The sequence below is a fragment of the Strigops habroptila genome, chromosome 8 (assembly GCF_004027225.2).
Source record: "Strigops habroptila isolate Jane chromosome 8, bStrHab1.2.pri, whole genome shotgun sequence".
In the NCBI taxonomy this organism is placed as follows: Eukaryota; Metazoa; Chordata; class Aves; order Psittaciformes; family Psittacidae; genus Strigops; species Strigops habroptila.
Genome location: NC_044284.2, coordinates 34,967,212 through 34,986,414, shown reverse-complemented (window position 1 = coordinate 34,986,414; position 19,203 = coordinate 34,967,212). Strand labels below are relative to the sequence as shown.

Genomic DNA, 19,203 nt, shown 5'->3' with positions numbered 1-19,203 from the left:
GGAAAGGGGGGGCCGCAGGGTGGGTGCGGCGCCGCGCCACGTGCTACCGCACCGGGTGCGCGAGGGACAGCGGCACCGGGGGGGGGGCGTGGCCTGACGCGGGACAGGGGCGGCCCCCGCCCCACCCGCCACGTGACGGCGGCGTCACGTGCCGCGGGCGGTGCCCAGCGCGGCCTCAGGCGCGGCGCCCGGCGCCCCGCCTCCGCGCGCCCCTCCCCCGCGGCGGCGCGCGGCCCCGCCCCTGCGCGCGGCGCGGCTCCGGAAATGGTCGTGCTGCGCTGCGCTGCGGCTGCGTCGGGCCGCGCGCGCTGAAGGAGACTGAAGGTAACGGGCGGGGGCGGGGCGGGCGCGCGCCGCGGGGGGGGCGGAGGGGAGGGGGGTACCGGTACCGGGCCGCGCGCCGCCGCCCCGGGCCGCGCACCGCCGGGCCCCGCCGCGCCGCCGCTGCCGCCACCACGTGGGCGCCGCCCCGCCGCCGCCAGCGGCTGTCCCCTCCCCCCCCACCCCCTCCCCGGCCCTGCCCCGTTCGGCTTCTGTTCGCCCGCTCGGCCCGGCCCGGCCCCGCCGGTCGCTGTGGTCCCGCGCGCGGCGCCTAGCTCCGCGCCCACGTGCCAGCCGGTGCGCCCCGCCGCTGCCGCGCACGTGCTCCCGCCGCCGCGTCCGCCTAGGCCCGCCGCCGCACGTGGTGCGTGCCCCCCCGCCCCGCCGCGCCCGCCCGTGCCGGTGCCGGTGGGGCCGCGGGCCATGGCTGCGGCCGGCAGTGACACGTGTCCTTGGCAGAGGCCGCCGCCGCGGGGGGGAGCGGGGCCGCCGGATGCCGCACCGGGCCCCGCGCCGCGCCCCGCCGTCCCGGCCCCCACCCCTCCACCCCGCGGCCTTTCCCCTTTCTGTGTCGCCAAGATGGTGCTGGCGCTTCCCCGGGCCTGCCCGCCGCCCCGAGATGGGGCCGGCAGCGGCAGCCGTCTGGGCCGCCGCCTCAGCCTGGGGGCGAGGCCGGGCTCGGGCCTGGCGGGGCCGGCTGCTCCCAGGCTGGCGCCGCGGCCTGGCCCGGCCCCGCCGCCGGGCAGACTCGCTCCCTCCCCCGGGCGCCCTGCGGCTGAGCCCCCGCCGCTGTGGAGCCCGGCCTGCCGGCCCTGGTCATCACCGGGACGGGGCCTGGCTGCCCCTGTCCCCCCAGAGCCCGGCCGCGGGCAGGGACCCTCCGCCCCGGCTGCGGGCCCAGCACAGGCCGCGGCCTGGCCTGTCCCGGCGCGGGGGTGGCAGCGGCCGCGGCGGCTCCTCCCGTTGTCACTCTCCCACCGCCTCGGCGGTTCCCCTTCCCGAGACGGGACCTGTCTCGCCCCGGGCCGGCCGGGGCGGGGGCATTGCGGGGCACGGGGGGGCTCCCTGCGGCGGGCCCGGGCTGATGTCTCTCCCCTCCCTTCTCTCTCCCAGTCAGTCGGATGAACGGTCTCTGCAGGCCCGCTCAGCCGGCCCAGGTTTTTCCCGCGGGGGGGTGAGTATACTGCTCGCTCCCGGTTGTGCCAGCAGTGCGGGCTGGGGAGGCCGGGGCTGTCCCCGGGTGTCCCCATCCCCTGTGTGACACCCCACACTCCCTTTTTGGGGTGAGCGGTGCCCGGGCTGTGCTGAGGTGTCCTGGGACTGGATAGGTTCCCTGGTGAGTAGGGGGCGGGGGGAGCACCGGTGGGTGCAGCCCAGCCTCCGCCGCCTCCCGAAACCCCATCAGGGCCCATCTCTGCTGGGTTGTGGCTGGGGGAACCCTGTGACGGGGTGTCGCCCTGCCATGTTGGGGTGCAGGCCCGGGAGGTCAGGGCACCCCGTGGCCCGGCAGTGCTGGCATGGCCTGGTGCTGGCTGGACGTGCCTGGCGGTGCCTGCGGCGGGCCGGGGGCCGGCGGTGCTGACGCGGCCAGGCTCAGGTTACAGGAGGCACGTCGGCTGCTCCCTCGGGTGCCCTGACTGGGCACGGGCTCACCGGGCGCTGTGGGGCATGGGGGACCCCGGCATGGAGCAGGGTGGGGGGCACCGCCTCTGCTTTCTGCCCAGACGGCCTTTGCTCTGGGGCGGGCAGAGCTGCACCGGCTGCTAAGTCCCTCCCGGGACAGCTGGAGGGTGCCGGCGGTAGGGGGTGTCTGCGGGCTCCCCGGGGCAGGGCAATGGGCAGGAGCGTTGGCACCGCGGGGGGACGCGGGACCTGCTCCCTGCCCTCCCTCCCCGGTGGGTGTTTGTGGTGTGCGCCGGGGACCCGGCACCACCGGCAGGAACAGGTTTGACTGGCCGGGGGAAGCGCTTAGTAGGTCAGCCGGGGTGGAGCCGGCATGGCTGACGCCGGGGTGCCGCCGGCCCACCCAGCCCCCCGGAGCTGGTGGTGGCCTGGGTGCTGTTGGCAGGTCATGGGCACTGGCATCTGCTTGCTTGTGTGGGGTGCCCAGCCAGCCTCTGCAGGGTCACCTCAGGGGGTCAGTCCTGACAGCGGGCATGGGTTCAGGGCACAATGGGGCACTCTGCTCTGTGTGGGGAGGACTTGCCCTGGCTGGGTGGCCTGGCAGTGCCCATCTGTGCCCCAGTGGGGCAGGAAGGACTGGCTGGGGGTCCGCGCCTTGATGGGATGCTGTCCGTGGGGCATGGCCAGTGCCTGCCTTTACGCTGGTGGCTCTGGAGATGCCCTGTTTTTCAGGGCTGATGTAGACAGGGAACACAAACCTGGGGTGCTCCCACCTCCTCCGGCTTATGCCCATTGTCCCTGTCCCTGCAGATAGCGAGGGGATCCTTATGCACAACCCCATGAAATGAACAAAGCTCCACAGCCCACAGGAGGAGCCCCGACAGCCCCGCACCCTGCCCCTTCTCCCGGACTGCCGCAGGTAACCGGCCCTTTTGGGGTGGGGGGACCCAGCTTTGCCCTCCCCAGTGTGTGTGGGGGGGCGGCGGTGCCATCTCCTTCCCTCCCTGCCTCCCTCCAGCCGACATTCCCACCCGGTCAGACGGCACCTGTGGTTTTTAACCCGGCACCGACCTCACAAATGAATACGCCTTCTCAGCCGCGCCAGGTAAGGGCTTTGCCCCGGGTTGGATGGGGAAATCCAGCAGCTTTCAGCCTCCTGGCCGAGTAGCCCCCACTGCTGTGGTGCCTGTGGGTGCCAGGAGCCCCGCAGTGCCCCTGGGGCTGGCGTGCGCCTGCGAGGGTGAGCGCGCCCGCGATCCGATCTGGATGGACCACAGTTGCTGCCTGGGGACCTCTGGCCCTGGGGTGGGGGGGCAGATGCCTCTGGCCGGGGATGCCCACCGAGTGACTGCTCTTCTCTCCTTCCTCCCCTGCCCCAAACCTCCCTCTCCTCCTCTCTCAGTTTCCAGCAGGGCCTCGGGCTATTCACCAGCAGGTACTAACCCGCATCCTCTAGCCCGCATGCTGAGCACCCTGCCCCGACACTGCACAGAAACACCCACCCTGGGCACGAAGGGGCCGGGTAGCACGTGGGGACCCCACAGCTGGGGGATGGGCTGCTCTGGGGAAGGTGGGGGACACCCACTTCTCTTTGGGGGGTTTCCCTGCAGTGTCTCCCCAGTTTTCTCCTTGCATGAAGCCTGCAGCATGTGGCTGTGCCTGTGCTAATCCTGGCCCAGGCTGCTGCTTCTGCCTGTGCCTTTCTTCATCCTCCTCTTTCTCCCCACTTCGTGGGGGTCTCCCAAGGCCCTGCGGTGCTGTGCAAGGCTCTGGACCTCCATCAGCCCTCTCGTGTAGAGGAGCTGCTGGGGACAGATCTGGTGACATCCTTGGCTGTGCCAGCTGGGAGCCCCCCAAGCTCTTCCCTGCCCCTTGGGGGGTCCCTACAAGGGACCCTGGTGGATTTGGGATGGGTGCACTGGGCAAAGGGTTCTCCAGCCTCCTGCCCTCTCCTCTGCCAGCCACCCTGCGTCCAAGCCCTGTCCCAGTGCGGGTAACTCCTCTCTGTCTCTCTCCCCTTTTCCCTCTGTGCGCGCTTGCTAACAGGGAGGATTCAGGTCTCTTCAGGTAACGCTTTCTCCTTGCCCCAGCGTGCGTGCGCGGACCCTTCCTTGCCCACTTGCTGCTGGGCTTGAGCTGCTTCTCCTGGGGATGCTCCTGCCCGGCAAAGAAGCTGGGTTGGGATGAACAGCACGAGCCAGTGGGGAATAGCTGGCTCCATACTCCCTGGCTGTCCAGCTCCGTCTCGGCACGGTGGGACTACAAGTCCCAGCATTCAGTGCGAGTGCCAGGAGTCGGTGCGAGGCACGCCGGGACCCGCCGCCGCCGAGCTGCGTGCGGCCGTGGCCGGCTCCGGGCGCTGGAGCTGCCGGCCCCGGTGGGCTGGGAGGGCGCCGCGCTGGGCATGAGCTGGGTCGCGTGGACCCAGGCGGCCCCGCAGGTGCGTGGGGACAGGACGGGGTTGGGGGGCACCTCGGGGAGTGTGTGTGGGAATGGAGGGGGGGGGGGGCTGTATCATGGTGGGGGGTGTCCCCCTGCGCGTGGGGGGTGCTGGGTGGGGGTGCTGCGCTCCACCTGACGCCGTGCCCCATCTCTCCCCAAGCATTTCTACCAGAACAGGGCGCAGCCTCCCGCCAGCGCGTCCCGCGTGCAGAGTAACACGACGGCCCGGCCCGGCCCCCCTGCCCATGTGTATCCGGCTGCTTCCCAGGTGATGATGATACCCTCCCAGATATCCTACACACCTTCCCAAGGAGCCTATTACATTCCCGGACAGGTGAGGGCCGTGCCCTGGGCTCTGCAGGAGGGGGCTGGGGTGGGCAGCGATGGGGGGTGTTGCCCAGGGTTGGAGCTCCGGTCTGGCTTGGGAGGGTGCAGTGGGCTCCCCCCGGCTCCCTCGAGCGCCCACTGATTTGAGCGGGGTGTTGCCCGGCTCTGTAGAGGGGCAGCAAGTGGCGCTGGTCCCTCCCCCTGGCAGCCCTTTGAGGCCTCTGGGCCCACTTTGCCTGCATCCTGCTCCCTGTCCTGGCACCCAGCTGGTTCACAGGCAGGTTTGGGGGTACCTCGGTGGTTTGGGGGGTATGTTTGTGCTCCGCAGGAGAAGTAACTGACCTTTCTTTACCCCCGTTGCAGGGTCGCTCCACGTACGTCGTCCCGACCCAACAGTACCCGGTCCAGCCTGGTGCCCCTAGTTTTTACCCTGGAGCCAGCCCCACAGAGTTCGGGACTTACGGTACAGATGGGGGTGTTGCTCTGCTCCCTGGTGCTCTTCTAGCCCCAGCACTCCCTCCTTTTTGTGCTCTCCTGCCTTTGGCCTCTCTGCAGCTGCCTGCACTCAGGAGCTCAGCGCAGGCCCCTCTGCCTTTGCCAGCTTGCAAGGGCTGTCTCAGTGACTCCATTACAGGCTGTTTTGGGGGGCAGTGGTGTTGCCAGTGTCCCGGCAGCACTGAGCGCTGCACATCGTGTCCCACTGGTCCAGCCACCTGCACCCTTTTCCAAATCAGGGCTATTTAATGTTTAACCCTCCTGGCGGAGGGCCAGGGCAGACTTTATCCCCTGCTCCCCCCTTGCTCACCATCAAGGTGGTGAGCAGTTTAGAGTTGGTGACCCCCCTCAGCAGTCTGCTCCCCAAGGAGCTGAGCCTGGGGTGCTGGGGCTGCTCCATGCCTGCCCTCTCCCGGCACTGGGGAGCGGTGGTGTGAGCAGCTCCCCCCTTCTTCCCCCCGCTCGCATGTGGCCACCCGGGCTGTGACTATATTTAGGCTTGGTCCTGGGAGGCCCGGCAGACACAGAAATGTGAGCCGAGGCCTCCGGCCTGGCGGCAAAGCATAACCCGGGCAGAGATGGGCTTCTCCTGAGCCAGGTACGTGCCCGTCCTCCCTCCTTCCCTCCTTCTTGTGCTGGGGCCCACCCAGCCCCTTGGAGGAGGGAGATGGCCCCCAGCAGTGGCCGGCTCCCGCGCTCTGGGCTGCTCCTTTGTGCCCAGTGTTGGGGCATCCCCTTGGCTGTCTCTGCGTGCTCTCGGGATTGGTTTGTCCCCTGCCTCTGCTTTGGGGCTGTGGCTGTTCCTAGGGGAGCTGGCAGCAGTGTGCCCCTTGCCCACAAGACTGGGTGGGTGGCCTGGCATGGTGTACCCCTCGGTGGGTGAGATGGGCTGGCCTTTCTGGTCCTGAGGGCTGGGCAGCTCGTGATCTCCCTCCCTGGCACATCCCAGGGTGCAAGGCTTGTCCGGTGGCCCTGTGTCCTGGCTGGGCAAAGCAGAGGGGTGCCTGGCTTGGGGACAGGGCACTCACCAGAGCACCATGGGCAGGTTCAAGGCTTGACACAGCTGTGAAGGTGCTGGAGCCAGAGGGGGCTGGGGCCCAGCTGTGCCTGTCCCATATCCTGATAGCACTGCTCTGGGGTGATGCTCGCGGATGCCCTGGGAGGAGCAAAGCACCTCTCAGGGGCTGTGCCAGCCCTGGATGGAGTCCAGCTCTGCCTCCGGCCCCCGGCACCGCTCCCTCCTCTGGGCTGGGCTCACCGGGGGCTCAGGCTGTGCGGGGAGCCAGAGCCCCTTGGCCTGGGAGAGAATGGAGGGTGCGGACGGGGCTGCCTGATGCCGCCCTGGGGCTGGTGTCGGCCCTGGGGAGATAAGGGTGCCGGCAGGAAGGCGGCCGCCCGTGGAGCCGGGACGCCTGTACCTGGCATGGCTGAGCGTCCCGGTGGGGCTGTCGATGGCGTGGAGCCGGTGGGCACGGCGGGTGCCTGCGGGGCCTGGCTGGGCGTGGGGGTGGCGCGGGGACGCTCTGCTTCACGGGGAAGGAATTCGGTCAGGCCTGTCAGGCGGGTTGGGACAATCCGGTCCGGATGCGATGGGGGTTTGCTGCAGAGCAGCACGGGCTCCCCAGGCTCCTGACAGACCCCTGCGTTTGGGGGATCAGGGGGTACCCTGGACGGACGTGGAGGATCTGGGTTGGCCAGTCTGACGCTCTCTCCTCTCCTCCAGCGGGTGCTTATTACCCGGCGCAGGGGGTGCAGCAGTTCCCGGCGGGGGTCCCCACTGCCCAGGTCATTGTGAGCCAGCAGCCGCCAATCCCCCCAAAACGAGAGCGCAAGACGGTAAGGAGCCATCCTCCTCCAGGCACAGGGGGGCCTGGCGTGCAGGAGGGGATGGTGCCAGCCCAGGGTGCCTGCAGTGTGCAGGATGGGTCGTGGTGGAGCATGCCAGGGAAGGGGAGCGGTGTGGGGCCGTGCACCCCGGGCCGGGGGGCTTGGTGAGGGGCCGGGGGGCATGGTGTGTGCCGGCGACCTTGGCTGTCCCGGCGGGCAGCGTTGTGCTGAGTCACGGCTCCCGGGGGGGCGGGGGTGCCGCGGCTGCCAACTGCTGTCTGCTCCCGGAGATGCCGGCGCTCGGAGGCCTCGCACGGGGCCTATTTATAGCGGGGAGACGGGTGGCTGCGGCATGGCCCTGCGCCGGGGCAGGGGGTGCTGCCACGGAGGGGAGGTGCTAGTGGTTCCTCAGCAGAGGGACCTTGGTGCCCCTCAGGCTCTGTTCTTGCTGTCCTGGGAGCAGGTCATGAGTGGGGTGGGGAGAACGAGACCCCTGCCTGCATTGTGCCCCCGCCGGAGTCCCGGACCCACGTGCCATCCCCACTTCCTCTTCCCAGCAGGGTGCCCTGTGGCTCTTGCTGCAGTCGTGGCAGGCACGTGGCCAGTGAGGCTGCAGGCATATGGGCTGTGCTGGGGTCGCACGGAGCTTGCCACGACTTCTGTGTGCCAAGGCCAGTCCCTTGTGCTGTCCCTCAGGCAGGGAGGGGTCCCCACAGCTCCTCTACCAGCATGGTGATTTCTTGGGATCTCCTGGCCCCAGGAGATGGGCACTGACCTCGGGACATGGTGCTGGCTCTGGCTGCCTGGCACGACAGCTTGCAAGGCATCAGGACAGGCTGGTGTCTGTGGGGCACAGTGCCCTGTTGGGAGGGGAGGTGGCACCTGTTGGTACCCAAGCTGCATGTGGCCAGGGGAGGCACAGTACTGAATGAGCCTCACTTGCCTCTCCCTTCAGAGAAGGGGGTGTCCTGAGGGTGCCTGGCCCAGGAAAAGGGGGTGGTCTGTGTGCTGTGTCCCCCACCCTGCTAACAGCTTTCCCTTCTCTGCCCTGACCCGCGCACAGATCCGGATACGAGACCCCAACCAAGGCGGCAAAGACATCACTGAAGAAATCATGTCCGGAGCAAGGACCTCATCCACTCCCACTCCTCCGCAGGTAAGGAAGGGGGCCTCCCTGCCTGGGGTGGTGGGATGTTCACAGGGCCCTGCTGAACTCCCTCTTTGACCCTACCAGGCTGGAAGCGGTTTGGAGCCCCAGGCCAACGGAGAGACCCCCCATGTAGCAGTTATTGTCCGGCCAGGTAAGTGCCTTCACTGGGGTTTGTGTGCCAGCTGGCATGGCTGCTTCCAGGATCCCTGTTGTTGGCGCTGCAGGGTGCAAGATGCCAGCCCTGCCATTCCTCAGTTCACCTGGGGCTCGTGGGGTCAAACGCATTCCCTACATACCTAGAGACTGATGTGCCCATGTTTGGTCCAGGAGAGTTTATGGGGGCTGACTGCTCATTCCAGCCTTCCTGTGGGCACTGGAGGACGCCTGTTGCCCATCACCTGTTTACAGTGTGGGTTGGCACATCTGTCCCTACCCCTCCTGCAGATAGAGGGATCAGGGGGTGGTGTGCTGGGTGAGGGGGGATCGGAGAGCCCCTCATTAGTGCCACCACCTTGCAGACGACCGTCCGAAGCCTGCGCTGGTGGTGAGCAAGCCCGTCTCCCTGGAGCCCAGCAAGTCGGCGTCCCCGTCACCTCCCCCTCCCCTCATCCCCGAGGTGGAGCCCGTGGTGCTCTCGGCCGTGACGCTGGTGCCAATGGAGCCCCCCGTGGACACAGACACTAAAGTGGAGCTGGGCGAGGCGCCGCCCGACCCGCACAAGACGTTTAGCGCCATCACTACAGTGCCAGGGGCTGTGGAGCTGCCCCTTGTGCCCACACCCGACATGGACACAGTGGCTGCAGAGGAGGAGGAGGAGGAGGAGGAGGTTGCCATTCCCCTCCCAGAACCTGCCCCACAGGCACCTGTGCCCCCTGAGGCACCGCCGGTGCCTGTTGTCCCCCCGATGCCAGCGGTGCCCCTGGTGCCGGCCGCGCCGTCGCCACCACCCATCGTACTGCAGGCCCCTGAAGCTCCCGCCAAACCTGCCTCCCCCAGTCCCCCGCCGCCCCGGGAAGAGCCCTGCCCTGAGCCCGCTGCCGAGGCCAACGGGGTCTTGGAGGAGGTGCCCGAGCCGGTCCCCGAGGCACCTGTGTGCCAGCCAGTGCCGGTGCCCGTGCCGGGGCCTGCGCCCACCCTGGACTCCCCCATTGCCCAGCCCGAAGAGCTGCCCCTACCCAACGGGGTGGAGGGCACTGGCAAAGCGGAGCCAAGCGAGGAGCAGCCCGAGTCGGACGTCAGCCCCATCTCGGAGCCCGAGGAGCCAGCCCAACCCAGCACCCCTGCCTCACCCCTGGCAGAGGAGGAGGAGGAGGAGAGCGAAGGCCCTGGTGAGGCCCAGGAGCGGAGCTCGAGCCCGGCCCCTGCCCCTTCGCAGACCTTGGAGGCGACTGCACAAGGTTGGGGATGCTGGGCCGGGGTGTTGGGTGATGTACAGGGGTCACCCAGGTGCGGTGCTAGGCATGGGAGAGGAGGATCAGGTTAGGTGACCCAGGATGTGCGAGTGTGGGGTGCTGGGGGGAGTACAAAGTGCCCATGGATGGCAAAATGGGGGTCAATGTCTGGGGAGTGCCTCCTGGGGAGTATGTGGTGTGTATAGAGGGGCGTGTGTGTGGGGTGCCATGGGGGAAGTTTGTTTTATGTGGGGGTGGAGGGCAGGTGTATTGGGGTAGTATCTGAGGGCTGTCCCCAGCACTCCAGGGACACGGCGAGGTGCAAGGGGGACGTGGAGCTGTACCTGTGTGGGGCGCTATGTGTAGGGGTATGCAAGTACATAGGGGTGATTGGGGAAATTGGGGTGCCCTGGGGGTGTGCTCGGGCAAAGATATGTGTGAATTTTTTTAAGCACTCTGCGTAGGAGCATGGGGCTTACATAGAAGTGCTGGTGGGAGGATGGGGGAGATGGGCACACAGGATGTGTTCATATGGAGCACCCTGTGCAGGGATATAGGGGGGCTATAGAAGGATGATCTGGGGGCAGATGTGCTTCTAGGGAGCACCTCTGTATGGGGTGGTGTATAGGGGTGCCAGGGAGGGGAGTGTATACAGGGGAGTGTGTATGGGGGTGTCCCCCATAAGGGCTGCCCTGCAGAGGGATGTAGGTGTCTGCAGGGATGCCCTGAGGAGAATAGGGAGCACTGTGCTACGCGAGGGATGTGAATGGGGTGAAGAGGCGCAGGGTATATCGGGGTGCAGCAGCTGTATGGGGAGAGGTGTGAGGTGTGTCTTTATGGGGTGTTTTCTGGGGAGCAGGGTGCCTTGGTGGGCTGTGTGTAGGATCCACAGGGCTGCAGATGCCCAGGTGAGTACATGGCGTGTTTGGGTGATGGGGGCTGTGATGGAGGCAGGACCACATCCCCATAGCTCCTGGCAGCCTCATCCTGAAGCTCGTCTGGTATTATTGGGGTGTTGCTGGTGACGCTGAACTGGTGTCAGGGTACGTGGGGGCCTGAGAGGGTTCCTGTCCTTCACCTCCTTGCTTCTCCTCCCAGTCGCCGTGTCGGTGCCAAAGAAGAAGCGGAGGATGAAGGAGCTGAACAAGAAGGAGGCAGTAGGCGATTTGCTGGATGCCTTTAAAGAGGTGAGTGTGCCAGGGGTGTCTGGGAAGTTACCCTGTGTCCCGTCTCCTGCTGTGATGAACTCTGCTTTGTGCCATCGTGTCTGGGCCACTGATGCTTCATGATGGTAATGAGGATCTGAGGGGGGATGTGGACGCCTGGGTGTGGGGTGAAGGGGGCAGGAGCGGGCTCATGGGGTGACTGCTGTCCCTCCTGATGCAGTCTCAGATCAGTGACAGTGCCTCGGAGACAGAGAACAAGCCCCCCATGTCCACTCCTGCCCGTGAAGCGGAGGACGTGGCCCCTGCCCGTCCACAGGAAGACTCTGAGGAGACGTGGGAGGAGAAGGAGGACAAGCTGGCCCCGGAGAAGGGCAAGGCTGCCGATCAGAAGTACCGCTACAAGGAAGGTGAGCGGTGCCTTGGCCCAGGCCTCTGCTGGGAGCCACTGCCTCCACACTCAGTGGTGGGGAGGGTGGGGGTCGCATGGTCCAGCTGTCCTAAGCATCACACTGCCCTCCCATCTTGTCCCTGAGCCTGGCAGGGGGTGGGGATCAGAGGCCTCAGTGTGAGGGTCTTGGCAGAAGACAGTGAGCCGGTGGCATCAGGCTTTCTGTCTTAAGTAAGCAATGTCGTGCTCATGGCATAGCAGGCTGGGGCAGCTCTGTAGCTGTCTGCATCCCATCTTGCTGGTCCTTGGGTGGGCCTGGACTTACCACAGCTCAGGGTGGAAGATATGGGACAGGCCTCATCAAGGCCTCTCTTTCTCCCCACTGCAGAGCAATGGAAGCCACTGAACCCTGAGGAGAAGAAGCGCTATGACCGGGAGTTCCTGCTGGGGTTCCAGTTCATCTTTGCCAGCATGCAGAAACCCGAGGGGCTGCCCCAGATCACGGATGTGGTGCTGGACAAGGTTGGTGCGGCCCTGGAAATAGGGGAAGTGTGGGTGGTGGCCGGGTGGGGGTCTGGATCCAATTTGTGCCTTGTCAAGGCAGGGCAGGAACTTGCCTGCTGTGCTCGGGGTCCTGTTGCAGCATCTGCAACAAGCCTTGAGCTTGGGGGTTGGTTTGTGGGGGCACCTCTGGGTCCTTCTTTCCAGTTCCTTGTCCCGGCGCTGAGGCTGGGGGATGGATCCATCCCGCTCCTCTGCCCCCTGGGCATCCTCAGCCCTGTGTACCTTTGCAGGCCAACAAGACCCCACTGCGGGCGCTTGACCCCATCCGCCTCAGTGGCATGAACTGCAGCCCTGACTTCACCCCCTCCTTCGCCAACCTTGGCCGGCCCGTCATGGGCAACCGGGGCCTGGTGAGTATCTCCTCGTTTCACCCTTGCTATCCCCCACTGCCTCTCTGTGATGATCAAGCATTTGAGCCGCTGTGTCTGGGCCACTGATGTGCATGATGGAGCTGAGGATCTGAGCAGGCAGATGGGGATGCCCTGGGAGCTGGCTTGGCTGTCCCAGAGCAAAGAGCTGAGTTTGTTCTCCCTGTGTCAGCCCTCAGGGTTGGGTCCCCGCCGCTCCCAGCAGAGCCAGAGGAAGGAGCCCCGCAAAATCATTGCCACTGTGTCCCTCAATGAGGATGTTAAGCTGAACAAGGCTGAGAAGGCCTGGAAACCCAGCAGCAAGCGTGCTTCGGAGGAGGAGGATCCTGAGAACATCAAGACACAGGTGGGAGCTGGGGCGGGCGGTGGGAAGGCAGGAGGGAATGTGCCTGGCTCTCGCTGACCCTGCTGTCCGTGTAGGAACTGCTCCGCCGCGTCCGCAGCATCCTCAACAAGCTGACACCCCAGATGTTCCAGCAGTTGATGAAGCAGGTGATGGAGTTGTCCATCGACACGGAGGAGCGGCTCAAGGGTGTTATCGACCTCGTCTTCGAGAAGGCCATCTCGGAGCCAAACTTCTCTGTTGCCTATGCTAACATGTGCCGTTGCCTTATGGGGGTGAGCAGGAGCTGGGGAGTCTCTAACTGAGCTGGCAGGGGTTTGTCTGGGCGCCTCGGCTGAGCTCAGCAGGCTGTGGGCCCTTCTGTGTGAGGTGGGATGGAGGACCAAGTCCAGAGTTTTGTCAGGGCATCACAAGGGTGTAGGGTGGCTTTTCCCTCGTTTGAACAGCGCCTGGGCCTTAGCTGGCCAGCTTTTGTGGGAGACACAACTTATGCTTCTCACCTGGGTTGTACCTCTCCCTACAGCTCAAAGTGCCCACAACAGACAAGCCCACGGTGACTGTGAACTTCCGCAAACTGCTGCTCAACCGCTGCCAGAAAGAGTTTGAGAAAGACAAGGACGACGACGAGATCTTTGAGAAGCGGCAGAAGGAGATGGACGATGCCAGTGCTGTGAGTTGGGGTGGGAGCCTGTGGCTGAGGGCTGGCAGGGGTGTCCTCGGTGCGGCTCTGGGCTCTGAGCTGCCCTGCTGTACCTTCCCTGCAGCCCGAGGAGAAAGCGCGCATGAAGGACGAGCTGGAGGAGGCACGGGACAAGGCCCGCCGGCGATCCCTGGGCAACATTAAGTTCATTGGGGAGCTCTTCAAACTGAAGATGTTGACGGAGGCCATCATGCATGACTGCGTGGTGAAGCTGCTCAAAAACCATGATGAGGAGTCTCTTGAGTGCCTTTGCCGCCTGCTTACCACCATTGGCAAGGACTTGGACTTTGAGAAGGCCAAGGTACTGCTTGTCCTGCACTGCCTTGCTGTGCCCTGCCCTTGCTTTTGGGAGGGATGTGACCATGACTCTGTCCCTCTGTAGCCCAGAATGGACCAGTACTTCAATCAGATGGAGAAGATCATCAAAGAGAAGAAGACATCATCCCGAATCCGTTTCATGCTGCAGGATGTGATTGACCTCAGACGGGTAGGGCGCTTGGCCTGCTACTGCCTGGGGGCTGTCCTCTGTCCCCTGCTTGGTCCCGTGGAGCTGCTGGCCTGTGTCATCTTGAGTGCCAGCAGTCCATGCATCCCTGGGAGGGGGGAGGTGGGTGTGTAAGCTGTGTCCAGCCCCAGAGACACTATGCTAGCCCCCCAGCTCTTGGTTAGCATGGTAGTGTTAGTGGGCATACAGTAACTGGCAGCTGTTTAATACAGGGGGGCTTCAGAAATTGAGCCCTTTTGTGCCAAAAGCTGCCACAGAATATGGGGAACTGTGATGGCCAAGACAGGAGAGCGGCCTGAGGCTTTGAGGGTGGGATGGCTGGGAAGCGGGAGTGCCTCTGCCTCCATCCTCCAGCCAGGTCAGCACCCTCTTCCCTCCTTCCCTGCCCTCTGCAGAATAGCTGGGTGCCGCGGCGAGGAGACCAGGGCCCCAAAACCATCGACCAGATCCACAAGGAAGCAGAGATGGAGGAGCATCGGGAACACATCAAGGTGCAGCAGCTCATGTCGAAGGACAAGAGGAGAGGTCCCCCTGGGCCATCCTCCAGCAGTGAGTGCTTGGGCTTGGGGGCACCTGAGGCTGCCAGGGCTGGATCGATCCCACTGGGCACTGCTCAGGCTGTGCCTCATGTCTGTCCCCCTTGTACCCAGGTGGGCGTGGGAGCTTGGTTGCAGATGATGGCTGGAATACCGTGCCCATCAGCAAGGGCAACCGGCCCATCGACACCAGCCGGCTAACGAAGATCACCAAGGTGAGGCTGGGAGTGCGGTGTGGCAGCTCAGTGGCTGCCTGGCCCGGATCGTGTCCTGGTGTGGGGTTCAGAGCTGACTCTGTCTCTCCTGCAGCCTGGATCTATCGACTCCAACAATCAGCTCTTTGCGCCAGGCGGGCGGCTGAGCTGGGGCAAAGGCAGCAGCGGAGGGTCTGGCGCGAAGCCTGCAGATTCAGGTGTGCAGCGTGGGGCTGGCTGGGTGCTGTGGGACGGGGCAGGAGGGGGGGTCCTGTACCGGGGAGGTGCCAAACTCTGAGACTCCCCTCTTTTCACGCCCAGCATCTGATTCAGGGCGACCAGCCACGAGCACCTTGAACCGCTTCTCAGCCCTCCAGCAGTCAACCCCTGCCGAGAGCCTGGAGTCCCGCCGCGTGGTGCAGAGGTGAGGGGCCAGCCCTGCCATGGCTGTGTTGGTCTGCAGCCTGGGGAGACAGCCTTGCAATTGGGCAGTGGTGGGTCAATACACAGGCAAATGTATGGCACCTGGGCTGGAATAATCCCCTGTGGCAAGATGGGGCCTTCGGGGGGCTCAGAGTCAGTGGTGAGTCTCTGTGGCTGACCCCCCACCCTGGACTTCCTCCTTTTTGGCACTTGGGGACCACACTTGGTGCTTGGTCTGGTTTGGGGGTCCTGGGACCAGACAGGCTGGAGGGAGTCCCTGGACACTGGAGTACAGGGTCCCCAAGGAGAGTTGAGTTTATTCAGGAGACGTGGAAAGCAAAAGGGGATTTCACCACAGTCTGCTGCACGGGGAAAGTGCAGGCAGAACGGGGTCAGGCTCTCCTCAGCTATGCCAAGGGATAGAGCGAAAGGCAAAGGGCATGAATTGGAAATGAGAAATAACAGGGAGAAATGTTCTCCCCTGCAGGTGGTCAAGTGCTAGAAGAGGCCCTGGAAAGGGCTGGGATTGGAGTGGGATAGCCTTGCCTTGCAGAGCTCTGCATTCTGGTGTCAGAGAGGGTGGTGATGGGCTCTTCACACTGTGTCTGTCTTCCTCCCATCCAGGAGCAGCTCCAGCCGCGACAGGTCAGAGAAGGCTGGGGACAGAGGGGAACGGGAGTCACGTTCAGAGAAGGGCAGCGACCGCCTGGAGCGTCCCGACCGGGGGGAACGGGCAGACAGGAACAGGTCTGCCCTCACCAAGAGGAGCTTCAGCAAAGAGACGGAGGACAGGAGCCGAGAACGAGAGAAGCACGGTGGCTCCGAGGCCGTGCGCAAGGCTGCTAGCATGTCAGAGGAACGGGACAGGAGCAGAGAGACCAGTGAGCAGGGGGCAGTGGCGTCCTGGGCATCTGGCTGTGGGCGGGGGCTCTGCCTGGCCTAGCCAGTGCCTCATCCTTGCTCTCACCTTGCAGATAAGCAAGAGCCAGCAGCTCCTGCAGCATCTCCCAAGCCTGCGCTGTCAGAAGAAGAGCTGGAGAAGAAATCCAAAGCAATCATAGAGGAATACCTGCACATCAATGACATGAAGGTGAGAGGAGGGGGTGGCCAGGCACAGCACCAGATGGCCCCTGTAACATGCCATTCACTTCCATGGGCAGTACAGCTGTTGGGCAGGATGAGGAAGAGGGGAGTTGAGGCTGGCCCTGCAGCAGCACTGAACCCTCTTTTCCCCACAGGAGGCCCTGCAGTGTGTACAGGAGCTAGGCAGCCCCTCCTTGCTCTACATCTTCGTGCAGAACGGTATCGAGTCCACACTGGAGAGGAGCACCATCTCCCGCGAGCACATGGGGGTCCTGCTGTGCCAGCTGGTGAAGGCGGGCACGCTCTCCAAGGAGCAGTACTACAAAGGGTGAGGGCTGGGGCAGCCTGGCCACAAGCTGGTGTTTGCTGGCTTTTGAATTTGGCCCTGCCCCAAGCACATCACTGAGATCTCCTGAAGTCCCTCCCAGCCGAGGGCAGGGGGGCTGCTGGATTCCAATGGCCCCCCTCTGCCCTGCAGGCTGCGGGAGATCCTGGAGATCGCGGAAGACATGGAGATTGACATCCCGCACATCTGGCTGTACCTGGCTGAGCTCATCACCCCCATCCTGCAAGAAGAAGGCATCCCCATGGAGGAGCTGTTCAGGTGAGGGCTCTGCCCTTCCACAGGGCTGCCATGGGGTCCCAGGAAGGCTCCTGGGGGCAGGTAGCTCAACCAGGTCTCCTGTGCTCCGCAGGGAGATAACAAAGCCCCTGGTGCCCATTGGGAAGGCCACTACGCTGCTAGTCGAGGTGCTGGGCTTGTTGTGCAAGGGCATGGTAAGTGCATGAGGCTCATGTAGCTGCCTTGGGGACTGGCAGCATGCTTAGGGGGCAGGTTGGCAGGCAGGGACTGAACCCTTCTGCCACCAGAGGGATGGCAGGGGGCATCCCTTGCCACATCTGCGTCACGGGGGTGGCATGGCCAGGCTGCAGTATCCTCCTCCCTGGAGATTGAGGGCATGGGGTACTGATGCTGACTGACTGTTCTGTAGGGCCAGAAGACCGCAGGCAAGCTGTGGCGGGACGGGGGCCTGAGCTGGAAGGAATTCCTGCCTGAGGACCAGGATGTCAACAAATTTGTCACAGAGCAGGTGGGAGCTCAGTAGTGGTGAGGGACAGAGATGGACCCTGGAGGGTCCTGCTGCTGGGAGCATGGTGTTCCCCATGCTGACTGTAACAGCTCATCTCTGCTGCTCCCCCAGAAATTGGAGTACACGATGGGGGATAGCTCTGACATGCTGAGCCGCAAAGAGCTAACCTCGGAGGAGCTGTGCAAGCAAATGGACAAACTGCTGAAGGAGAACCTGAACAACCAAAGAATATATGACTGGATTGAGGTGAGGGTTGTGGCTGCAGTGCAGGCGTGTCCAGGGGCTCCCTCCCAGCTCCCTCTCACCTCACAGGCCCTCTGCTCTCCCTCTTCTAGGCCAACCTGAGTGAGCAGCAGGTCTCATCCAATACGTTTATCAGGGCCCTGATGACATCCGTGTGCCACTCAGCCATTGTCTGTGAGTATGAGGGTGAGGCAGGGGGGTCCCCTTGCCTGTGCTGCCCCCTTCTCATGTTTCATCTCCCTCAGTTGAGAACCCCTACCGCGTGGATGCTCTGGTCATCCGCAACCAAGCCAAGTTGCTGCAGAAGTACCTGCGGGATGAGCAGAAGGAGCTCCAGGCACTCTATGCCCTGCAAGCCTTGGTGGTGAAGTTGGACCAGCCTCCCAGTGAGTGTTGTGGGGCAGGCGGGCTGAGTAGGGGGGTGGCAGGCGCGTTTCCACCCCAGCAGGGTGGCTGGTGGCTGGGCAATGGCAAGGGTCCCTCCTTTGTCCCCCCCTAGACCTGCTGCGGATGTTCTTTGATGCCCTCTACGATGAGGACGTCATCAAGGAGGAGGCTTTCTACAAGTGGGAGTCCAGCAAGGACCCGGCTGAGCAGCAGGGCAAAGGGGTGGCTCTCAAATCGGTGACAGCCTTTTTCACCTGGCTCCGGGAAGCCGAGGATGAGTCGGACAACAACTGAGCAGCCGTGAGGAGGAGGAGTAAGAGGGCAGAGAGAGTGGGGCACCCCTGGGAGTGACTCCATCCGCTCCCACCCCTGGCCGCCCTGGACTTGCTGATGCCAGGGCCGAGGGACCTGCTCTGCCCCCTGCAGCCCCCCTCTCTCTTTTCCGTTCTCCTCCTCTCCCTCCTTCCCACATCCTGGTTCTGTTTGCGAGGCCTGTGCTAGTTTGTCACGATGATAATAAATGGACGCTGGTGGAGGCGGCTGTTGCGGTGGGTCCCCTCGGGGTCCCTCCTCTCCCCTCTCTCGGCACAGGCACACCGGGTCTTTGGGAGCAGGACAGAACACCCCTGGACTCACGTCCTGGGGAGGGGGGGCAGGACGGGGACATTTCTTTCCCCTCCTCTCCCCCCTTCTCTTTCCTCCTCCCCACTTGCTGAAATATAGAGAGATTATATATATATAAACTTATTAAATTTGGTTTGGGGACAGGAGCGTGATTTCTCCCCCTCCCCTGTCCTCTCTCTATTCCTCCATCCACTGCCTGGACCCCCCCTCTATGGTTTTTTATTTTAAATATAAATCATTCCCCCCCTGCTCCAGCTCTGACACCTGGGGAGGGTGCCGGGGAGGAGGGGGGGTGACCCCTTCTCTCTGGGCCAGGCTGAGTCCCCTCCTCCCTCCGAAAGCCCCCATCCTCCTCCCAAACGTTTAAGGCCACAATTGGGCAAGCGACAGGGCGGCCCCCATCCGCGTCCCCTGTATTTATAGAGCGCCGGATGTGATGAGCCGCATGTGTAATTATTAAAACAAGGATTCAATTACTGGTCACGTGAATTTGTAAATAATTTTTTTTTTTGCCTTTTTTTTTTTTTTTTATTTTCTTTATGAAGTATTTAATTGAAGATTTAAAGGCATCTTTTCACCTTAAAACTGGAAATAAAAGAACATTGCTAAATAATGCCCCGTGTGCCGCTGTTGCCGCCCCATGTCCCCTGTGCCTGGGCTGGTGTGGGGATGCCAGCCTGGAGCGCAGGCGGGGGCCAGCCTCCCCCGGCACCCTGAGGCAGACGGTAGGGAACCCCCACCCCAGGGCTGGGAGGGTGGCAGGGGGATGTGTCTGGAGCAGGCAGCCCCCTTGCCGGCTCTGCCTGGCACAGGGTGTCCCGTGGTGGAGCAGGCAGCCCTGCCAGCACCCTGCCTGCAGCGCAGAGCCCCATATCCCCAGGCATCCCCTTTCCCGTGGGCACAAAAGTGGCAGGACCTGTGTGCTCTCCGTTGGGGCAGGAGATGGGAGATGGGTGCCATCATCCCCTCCTCCGCCTGCCTTCTTGGGGGGATTTTTCTCTCAGCACCTTCC

General features: G+C 64.1%; 1 protein-coding gene and 2 non-coding genes across 7 annotated transcripts; all 3 read left to right on the top strand.

Annotated features, from left to right (window-relative positions):
• The first annotated feature begins 221 nt into the window (after positions 1-221).
• On the top strand, positions 222-18,670 carry EIF4G1 (eukaryotic translation initiation factor 4 gamma 1). Of its 5 annotated transcripts, none has more exons than XM_030493750.2 (35): positions 222-324; positions 1,435-1,495; positions 2,755-2,863; positions 2,963-3,049; positions 3,347-3,379; positions 3,991-4,011; positions 4,547-4,720; positions 5,077-5,176; positions 6,932-7,044; positions 8,099-8,191; positions 8,270-8,336; positions 8,704-9,582; positions 10,675-10,763; positions 10,963-11,149; positions 11,519-11,652; positions 11,925-12,044; positions 12,235-12,408; positions 12,483-12,680; positions 12,929-13,075; positions 13,170-13,406; positions 13,488-13,592; positions 14,006-14,159; positions 14,261-14,361; positions 14,456-14,558; positions 14,662-14,764; positions 15,388-15,644; positions 15,738-15,853; positions 16,002-16,174; positions 16,325-16,450; positions 16,542-16,623; positions 16,839-16,937; positions 17,049-17,183; positions 17,273-17,354; positions 17,426-17,566; positions 17,680-18,670. In XM_030493750.2, the coding sequence occupies exons 3-35, from the start codon at positions 2,789-2,791 to the stop codon at positions 17,859-17,861; spliced, it is 4,887 nt and encodes a 1,628-aa protein (XP_030349610.1). In that variant the 5' UTR covers positions 222-324; positions 1,435-1,495; positions 2,755-2,788; the 3' UTR covers positions 17,862-18,670. The 5 variants fall into 5 exon arrangements, with proteins under 5 accessions (XP_030349610.1, XP_030349609.1, XP_030349614.1 ...); XM_030493749.2 differs by having other exon boundaries at positions 11,907-12,044; XM_030493754.2 differs by lacking the exons at positions 3,347-3,379; positions 3,991-4,011 and having other exon boundaries at positions 10,969-11,149.
• On the top strand, positions 10,810-10,886 carry LOC115612418. Its single transcript, XR_003993016.1, has one exon. It is a non-coding gene; the product is annotated as a small nucleolar RNA SNORD66 (small nucleolar RNA).
• LOC115612364 lies at positions 12,089-12,161 on the top strand. The gene has a single exon (XR_003992965.1). It is a non-coding gene; the product is annotated as a small nucleolar RNA SNORD66 (small nucleolar RNA).
• Positions 18,671-19,203: the final 533 nt, after the last annotated feature.